General features: G+C 31.9%; 1 protein-coding gene across 1 annotated transcript; it reads left to right on the plus strand.

The window, feature by feature from the left end:
• Positions 1 to 6,462: 6,462 nt before the first annotated feature.
• On the plus strand, positions 6,463 to 8,839 carry LOC113736282 (S-adenosyl-L-methionine:benzoic acid/salicylic acid carboxyl methyltransferase 2-like). Its single transcript, XM_027263176.2, has 4 exons — positions 6,463 to 6,640; positions 6,912 to 7,316; positions 7,396 to 7,650; positions 8,215 to 8,839. Exons 1-4 carry the CDS (start codon positions 6,566 to 6,568, stop codon positions 8,572 to 8,574), a joined length of 1,095 nt encoding a protein of 364 aa, XP_027118977.1. The 5' UTR covers positions 6,463 to 6,565; the 3' UTR covers positions 8,575 to 8,839.
• Positions 8,840 to 9,867: the final 1,028 nt, after the last annotated feature.

Genomic DNA, 9,867 nt, shown 5'->3' on the forward strand with positions numbered 1-9,867 from the left:
CTGAAATGTCTTCTCTTTCTCTCTTTCATATTCTCAGGCGGGTTCTTCAAGCATTAACTCCAGACCGGAGTGAATCATTGAACACTTATTTCTCCTACCAAAAGGGAAAGGAAAACAACAACTAGGAAATCATATTCCATGGAAAACCATGATAAATTATTGAACCACATTTGCAGGCAAAATGCCAAATATTGCTGCTCCCAAATATAGAAGTATGTGCATTGATCACGTGACTTGTCCCTCAATTTCTTACATTGTTTTCAACATTAGATTGGGAATATTACGTACACGCTATGGTTTGCAACCTTTTTCAACATAATGATGTGAATATTGAGAAGACAGAATAACTATTCTTTTTTACTCCGATTGGTAGTGGAGAAGTTTTTTGCACTTTTATGAAATTGGTGTGTGTTTGGATCGCACCTTATTTTTTTCAAATTTTTTTGCTTGTATCATACACACATTTTTCATTTTTTTTCATCTCACACAAACATCACATCAAATGAGTGTTATAGTATTTTTTTTTCAAAAAATTATCCTAAATAATCTTCTATCCAAACACACTGGTGTCACTTATCATAGTTGCTAGTTATAGTCGACTCTTTTTTCTTTTGGGGTTTTTGGATGTAGTCATTACTCTAGTACTCCAGTTTTTATTTTTAAATCATAGTACAATTGTGTGACAACTATATGCTTTAAAGGTACGTAGATTATTGGTTGACGTAACTGATCTAGTCATTGTATAATTGATTTGAATGATTTGATCGGGTATGATATGGGTGGAATGCAAAAGCAAAAAAATTGTTCAATTACATTCCACTGGTCTATGAATCATCCAAAATTGATTCTGATCTGATTGTACAAATTTTAACTCCATAATTATTTCAAAGATTGATTTAATTGGATTCTCCATTGTTTAGGAAAAAAAAATTCGAATCATATATCCAATTCCCATGATGTTCGTTTGTTTTAACCAATCTTAACTGTTTCACAGCAAATGAAGCATCATTTCAAGTCACTCCTAAGACTCCTAAACCAGACTGGAAATGCCCAGTTAAAAGGAACCAAATATAATCAACAACAAAGATTTACCACTAAATTTTACTTATCAGTTGGGTAGCTCCAGATGAATAGCAATTTGGCTCTTCATTTTATTTAATTTCATGCATTTGTATGATGCACATGTCTAAGGGAAAGTATTGCCAATTTAAATAACTTCCAGATTTCCCTACATTCTATTTCGTAATTCAAGCATTATGGTACATGGTGCTTGTGGTTTATAAAAAAAAAAAAAAAAAAAAAAATTAAAAAACGAGCAACCTATGGGTATGGACACGATTGCTCAGTCTTTAAGTAAACTACTTTCTTCAAATCGCAGTACACTTGCAATGTTGATGTTAAAATATGCGAATGATTTCTCAATAATTGCATATCAAACGTACTTTAAAGTTCAGGGAATCCTATGACGAGTTTTAACTTATAGACGGTCTGTCTATCAAAGGGAATTGAATATTTTCATCGATTTGAAAAGCTGCCTACTCCTATATAACGGTTTAAAATAAGTTCAAAGAATACAGCGAAACATTATGACATGTCATTTGAAATACTCATTATTTACACATATTAACTTATTTACTTTTCAATCACTTTTTTTTTAATCTCATATACATCGTATTAAAAAAGTGTTACGATATTTTTAAAAAAATTTATTCCAATTCTCAAGTAGTTCAAATCCATTCTATCTCTTTCTGTGACCAATTTTCCATGCCTGGTGACGAGGACATGCAAGCTGTCTGTCAAGTTCTAGATGATTTAATGTTTGTTTTATTATCTAGAACAAACATATTAAATCATCCTCATCAGCTTTGGTGATGTAACCGATATGACCTCATTGTTACGATGTCAGCTTGTATGTCAATAAGATGACCTCTTGTCGTTTTTGCTGTGAGCTATGTTGGCTGGTTCAGAAATAATTACAAGCTCATGGTTGTTGACTCTGCAACTTTTTATCCCATCATCCTCAATCATTATCTATTGAAGACGGTGACTGGTACATTCCAAAAGGAAACAAAAAATAAAATAAGAAAAAGAATGATCTACAGGCACAAACCTAACTTTGAAGATAGATATTTTAAATTTTCAAAAATTTTATTCGAATGAAAAATCAAAAAGTTTGAAGCCATCTCTCACACCATTTAGGTGCATCTATTTTGACTATTTTCCATAGCTGGGAATGTGTCGAGGGACCAGGAAAATACGTTTTGAATTTGTAAGCGGCTAAAATCTTTATTTTGTATGTAAGGAGCTAAGATTTAACACCTGTAAAATGTGAAGAACAATTGTTATCATTTACTCCAAATTTTTTTCTTACTTAGATAATGCTTCAAACTTTTTCGTTTGAGAGCATTTTGTTCTTATGACTTATATTATTCTGGTTACATCAAAACACTTGGATATGCTATATTACATTTCAAAAACTTGCTTCTGAGCACTAAAGTAGATTATGTTTCAGTCATAATTAGTTTGCAATTTTAATGATACCATCTTACGATTATGCTGTCTTAGACAGTTGGTAGGTTCATGTTCAAGAACACATTAACCTACCGACTGGTTCATGTGTATGCATTAAACATAATTAAGCATATATACTATAAAAAACATGTAGTATCACATGTATAGTATTATGCTTGCCTTTCTTAAGTTCCCCACCTTAATTGATGTATTTGTTTGATGATGTGTATGCGTGGGACTTTTGTATCGATAAAATTATCAAAACCCCATGAACGAAACTAACCAATGTTTGTCCATATCTACAGGCAATTATTAATCTCCACAAATTAATTAATACTCCATTTTGTAAGACAATGAATTACTTATTTTACTGGGAGGGCATAGTTGTCAAACTTAATTATTTATTAGAGTGAAAACACACATTCAAGAAGGAAAGTGATGCGAATTAGAAAGTTTAAAGTCTAATTATGCAATTAAAGTTACACAAGTTATGTTTTAACTAGGCTTGGTGCCCCGCGGGTTCCGCGGGGTGTCCATTATTGAATATATTAGGGTAATGAAAGATTTATTTAATAGCATAGATTTATTGTATTTTGTATGATAATGGAGCTGGAATAGTGGATAGAGCATTGATATATTGGATTGATTTATTTATAAATAAATATAGTAAAATTTATTTGATTTGTATTGTGTTTTTTAAAATTAATATGATCTAGGGATTTGATGGATAATATTGAAAAAATTTTGTTTTTGTATTTTAATTGTGGGGTGAGTAAGTATTATTTAAATTAATGGAATATATATTAATTTTTTAAAGTTTATAGCATGGAAAATTAGGTGAAGAATTACATTGACAGTGTTATAATTTATTTTGTTTTGGGCATTGGCAGTTTATGTATTTTAGATGATGATTTTTTTATAATTTGGATAGCTAGGATGAGAAAGTGTGTATTGTTGTAGTGGAAAAGTCTGTGGAAAGTATATAAAAGAATTGGAAATTTGCTGAGAAATAAATACATAATAGATATTTTTTGGCAAATTTTGATATAGTTTGGGTGTTGTATGATGACATAAATTAATAATTTGGAAATAATTTGATATTGCACGTTGGTAAAATATGTGTTTATTAATTAAGTAGGTTTTTTTGGATAAGTAAAGATAATGTTTATTTAGTTATGAATGAATGTGATCGAAATAGATAGAAGTTGTATTTTTTTAATTAATAGAATCTGAATAAATAAAGGATAATATTAATTTTGAGAGCTGAGAGATTTGATATATTAATAGTTTATTGATAAATGGATATTATTGAAAGTAAGTTGATGTGTATAAATTTTTGTACAAGAAATAAAAATTATTGGACATGAAAATTATAGAGTTTAATCAGTGCAATTTGTGGTAGAATTTTTTAATATTTATTGTTTGATGTTTATATGAGTTATTTTATGTTACTTAAAGTTAGAGTGAATTTTGTATTAATATATAGTTATAGGTATATGATATATTTTGTAATATGTATGTATGTATGTATGTATGTATGTATGTATATATGTGTGTGTGTGTGTGTGTTTAGTATTTTATTTTAGGTGATAGAATAGTTTAAATTTTTGTAGTGTTTATATTTTTTGTGGTTTTGTGTGTTTATTATATATTTATTTATTTGTTTATGTATGTGTACATATATATGTAATGTAAGATTTATTTAATAATTGATATTTAGAGTGTTTTGTATGATAATAGGCTCGGAATCATAGACAGGGATGTGGCAGATTAGATTAATATATTTATAAATAGATATACTAATAGTGATGTGATTTGTATTTTAGTTTTTAAAATGAATAGGATGGAAACATTAGTTAAAATAATGAAATGTAAATTATTTTTTAAAAATTTAAGATAAATTAATAATTTGGTATATTTTGGATGTGTTTATTTTTATATTGTTAGATATAACTGGGTGGAAAATATAGAGAATTTAAGGGACATATAGTTGGTATGCGTAATAAGGTACATGGGAGATGCTTAATTATGATTGTTGGAAAAAGTCTCTTCAGAAGAGCTGGAAATCATAGTTGTTTTTGTTGAGTAGGGTGAAGAGGATGACACTTCCTTCATACAAGAAGTGTTTTTGTGGGAACTCTAGCCAACCTTCTGTTTTTTCTATTCCTTCAACCTGAAAGATCCATCGAGTTTTAGCACGATAGCAGTTGATGATTCCTATGTCATTTACTTCCATAATATTTTGATAGCAGAAAAAATATTTACTTCTATAATAATTTATTGATCAATAAATATTACAGAAGTAACATTTATGAAATAGGGGGAAACGATCCTATAATTTTTGAAGCAATTATCTAATTAATCATCATTTTGTAGAGAATAAAAGTGATGTCCTAAACAAATTTGATAAAAGTAATATTTTTGGAGCACATGGAAATTATCTTACATTTTTCAGAATAAATGTGCCATTAATCAGCAAAAAGCAAAAAGGGAAAATCTGTATTCACTAATAAATGAACGTGTAATTAATTATTGTTTTGTATTTTTTATATTTATTTTATGTCACTTGGTCTTAAAATGCGAAAGCTTTAGACTAATAATTCTATAACTTGCAGTTTTGTGTAATTTAAAATTAACAAATATTGTACACAGGGAAATTATCTTACATTTTTCAGAATAAATGTGTGATTAATCAACAAAAAGCAAAAAGGGAAAATTTGTATTCGCCAATAAATGAACATGTAATTAATTATTATTTTGTATTTGTTATATTTATTTTATGTCACTTAGTCTTAAAATGTGAAAGCTTTAGACTAATAATTCTATAACTTATAATTTTATGCAATTTAAATTTAACAAATATTGTAAAAATAGTATTTTTTATATCAAAAGCAGTACAATTGATTTATATTCAGCAGATCGACAAGGAATTGATTTTGTTATAGAAGCAAGGTTTTTAAAAAGTAGAGGGAAATTATGCTAGCGCAGAGTAACACAATTGATTTGCATTCATCAGATGGGCGTAGAATTTCCTTGAACGTACGCATGCTGCAGCAAGTTTGTTTGGACAACAAGAATTTGGAATAAAAATTTCAGATTTTGTTTTGCTTGCATCATACACACAATTCCCAATCACCTTTTTATCTCACATACATTACATCACAAAAAGTGCTACAGTAACTGGATCAAATAAATCATCCAAATAAATTTTCATCCAAACAGTTTGATTATTTTTTGTTATTTTCATCCAAACAGTTTGAATATTTTTTGTTGGGATATTGGCGGCTGAAGACAGGAGATGCAGGAGCAGTGCAAGGTACAAATAACAAAAGGACAAAATTGAAGCCTAAATTACAAATAAACCAAGACAAAAGGGTAGAATCGGAATAGGCGACAAAAGCTAGAAGGAGGAAAGAAGCAACAGCAGGCAAAGCTGCTCTGTGCAACGTTTAGATGCAATGATGAAAAGACAAAAAAGGACGAAATCAGCAACAGAATTGCATTGAAACCAAGACAATTGACTGTAGCAGCACCTTCGGCGCTTTATGTAGTTTAGGATATCGAGAGATTAGGGTTAATTTTGAACCCTCCCACTTACATTATATATAAAAAAAAGTTACGTTTTTTAATAAATTTTGACAAACTCTCTATTGGTGTGCTAATCGTTAACAGCAGTGCGAATTGAATAAAAGAAAACGTTGCTGAATTGAACACGTAGAGCACTCGGAGTCGTTACTGCTACAACTGGTACTCGTTTCAGTCCCATCCATGCATAAGGATATTTTTTTACCTTGGACAAAACTGCACATATCACGTGTATCGGTAATCTGAAATAATTTATAGCCACTACTTTCTAGACGAACAAATTAATAAAACTGTCCCTATTTCAAATCCTAGAGGACAATTCTGTTTCACCTTCCATGTTGTCACAAGACCATTATAAATGGGACTTGAACACATTGAGCACAACACACAAAATCAAGGCAAAGCAGATCAGCTTATTCGGCTTTGCTTCATCAAAAGAAAGTAAGAGACGAAAGGGAAATTGAGAGTGATGGAGGTGATTGATGTTCTTCGCATGAATGGAGGGATTGGAGATACAAGTTATGCAAACAACTCATTGGTTCAGGTAACACTAAACTATATTGTACTTGATCTTAATTCTGCCCCATATTTTTGACAATTTAGTGAATCATTTTCTTCGCTGCACTTTTTCATATAATTTTTGAGCGTCTATTTGGTTCTCTCGGATCAATTTTAATCTTCAAATTTGGCACCCAAGTTTCTATCTTGGTCTTCATTGTTTAAGTGCATAGTCTTTTAATTAATTCACTACCAATTTGGAGAAAGAAGGAAACCAATTTGATTAGTAATTTTTTACCTTCAATTTGGACATGCAGCAAAAGGTGATACTAATGACCAGGCCAATAACAGAAGCAGCCATTACTGATCTCTACTGCAGCCTCTTCCCCAAAAGCATCAGCATTGCAGACTTGGGATGTTCATCTGGACCTAACACTTTTCTGGCAGTTTCTGAGCTTATCAAAACTGTCGAGAAGAAACGCAAAATTTTAGGACAAAAATCTCCGGAATATCATGTATATCTGAATGATCTTCCTAGCAATGATTTCAACACCATTTTCAAGTCTGTGCCACGGTTTCAAGAAAATCTGAAGCTGCAGATGGAATCAGAGTTTGGACCATGTGTTTTCGCTGGAGTTCCTGGTTCATTCTACCAAAGGCTCTTCCCCGCCAAAAGTCTTCATTTTGTTCACTCATCGTATAGTCTTCAATGGCTATCCCAAGTATGTCTTCCCCATTTTCTTTTATATAACATTCATAATGTTTTCATTGATTATAAGTAACGTTGATTTTTCTTCTTAGGTCCCTGAATTGGAAGAGGTTAACAAAGGAAACATTTACATGGCATGTTCAAGCCCTCCAAGTGTGATAAAGGCATACATCGATCAGTTTGAGAAGGATTTCTCGACTTTCCTGAGCTGCCGAGCAGAAGAATTGGTAACTGGTGGCCGCATGGTTTTGACAATTTTGGGGAGAAAAAGTGAAGATCCTTGTAGCAAGGATGGTTGCTACATTTGGGACCTTTTAGCTCTGGCCCTCAAGCAGATGATTTCTGAGGTACATATCTGAATATATGTTGAATAACCTTAGGAAAATTGTCTAAATTGCTTGCAATGCACACTGGGTTTCAGCATAGAACAATTTTTGTTTACTTTCAAACCACTAAACAAATTAGAAATTAGGTTTAATCGAGTTTTATACAAAGAAGTTAATACGCTTGCAATCTTTAAACCAGACATCCGAGTTGTCAATCGTAGAAGTAAAAGAGTTGTACTTTTAAATTCTCAAATTACAAAATGTAACTAGCAGAAGTAGAATAATACTCATGAATTCTTAATTGTGCATAGTACTTTAAAGAGAGGACATATGTTCAGAAACAAGTTATGCGTGGTCGGAATTGATTGATTTTGAGGGGTCAGAAATTGGAAGAACCAAATCTTACAATTTTGATAACATTACTACATATTTAGTTAGGATTTCTCCACATGTTTGTATGATCCTCGAGTGATTAAAGATATTAATTAGACAACTTCATGTCGACATAACAACTTTGACCGCATAAACAAAGTATTTAGCAAGGATTCTATGGATTGGTGCTAACAGATCAACATCACGATGCAGGGCCTAATTGAAGAAAAGAAACTAGATTCATTCAATATCCCACAATACACACCATCACCTGCAGAAGTAAGATCACTTGTTGAGATGGAAGGGTCTTTTACGGTTGATCGTCTCGAGGCAACTGAGATACATTGGAATGCACATGATAGTGAATATTTTGAATTTGATGAATTCAAGGATGGTGGCTATAATGTTGCCAAATGCATGAGAGCTGTGGCTGAACCCTTGCTTGTTAGTCACTTTGGTGAGGGAATAATAGAAGAAGTGTTCTCCAGGTACAAGAAAATACTTTCTGATCGCATGTCCAAAGAGAAGACTCAGTTCATCAATGTGATTGTCTCTTTGGCTAAAAGGGCATGATAATATGCAATGTGTTCCCCTAAGAACCACACCTTGACAATGGTTTGTTATGAAATTTCTTTGCCTATACTTGCAAAGAAGCAGTCAAAAGGGACCCGAAAAGGGGGTCCATTGTTATGCTGTACTCTAGTCGTTCATTTTTCGTGCAATAAAAGATTATTGTCGATTGCTGTTGTTGTATTGGTAAAACAATGTCTTTTACCAATTTGCTTCGTAGATGTATTAAACATAATGAAAAAAATCTTACCATTGATCTTTGAGATTATCTTTTTATTGCCAAGGTTTAATGGTAAAGTTTGAAACAAATATCCACTGCCAGATACATTAAGATACATTAAGCTTTTCTGGGATTCAGAGTTTCAAAATGTGTTTATTACGTGATAATGAAAATACCTCGAGAGTGTCTACCAAAAAGTCCAATATGTAAGTCAGAAACTCAATTCTGACCCAAAAACTGAAACTGTTTGGTCTCGGGTCCTTAGTTTCGGGTCCTTAGTTACATCTAAACCCTTCTTTAACCTGTAGACTTTATTTTTTTGGCCTTTTTTCACATAACTTGTAGGTTGCTCGACATATACTTTCTCTTCAATAATTCCATTCAAAAAGCAGATTTCACAACCATTTGATAAATATTTCAAGAATTATTGGCAGCAATAGATATAATCATGCGAGCAGTATCAAGTCTGGCAACTGGAACAAAAATTTCAAATTAATCAATACTTGCCTTTTGCTTGTATCCTTTAACCACCAATTTTACTTTGTAACGGTCTATCTCACTAATTGGCTTGTACTTGGTCTTGTAGATCCACTTGACACCAATGAACTTCTTCCTATATGGAAGTGTGATCAACTCCCATGTCTTATTTTTCTCAATTGCATGTATCTCCTCATCCATTATTTGACTCCAATGATCACCCATGACAGCCTCCTCAAAGGTAACTCGGTCTCAATTTACAAATAAAGCAAATTTTACAATATCTTCATCAAACAATTCATTATCATTACCAACAACATAATCTTTCAAGCGAGCTGGCATGCAATGTTCTCGTTGTGGACGATTAGATGACTGCACAAGATTTGATTGCACCCCAGAAAATGAAGAATCACCAGTGTGTTGTCTAGACTGCTCTACTGGTTGATTAGAAGAATTCCCTTCATCCAAATAAAATGGCATTGGTGGATACTTTGGTGTAGAATCTGTAACTTTTTTAGTCAAATCCCAAACTCCTTGCTCATCAAATGTGACATCTCTGCTAATAATCATCTTTCCTGTATCTGGATTGAGCAGCATGT

This window comes from Coffea arabica, chromosome 3e (genome assembly GCF_036785885.1).
Source record: "Coffea arabica cultivar ET-39 chromosome 3e, Coffea Arabica ET-39 HiFi, whole genome shotgun sequence".
In the NCBI taxonomy this organism is placed as follows: domain Eukaryota; kingdom Viridiplantae; phylum Streptophyta; class Magnoliopsida; order Gentianales; family Rubiaceae; genus Coffea; species Coffea arabica.

What these genes read in the sequence shown, in the direction of transcription:
- LOC113736282 (XM_027263176.2), top strand. Translation starts at nt 6,566, where the DNA reads ATGGAGGTGATTGATGTTCTTCGCATGAATGGAGGGATTGGAGATACA. An exon ending in GTCTTCAATGGCTATCCCAA is followed by an intron (nt 7,317 to 7,395) that starts GTATGTCTTCCC and finishes TTTTCTTCTTAG; the next exon opens with GTCCCTGAATTGGAAGAGGT. An exon ending in TCAAGCAGATGATTTCTGAG is followed by an intron (nt 7,651 to 8,214) that starts GTACATATCTGA and finishes ATCACGATGCAG; the next exon opens with GGCCTAATTGAAGAAAAGAA.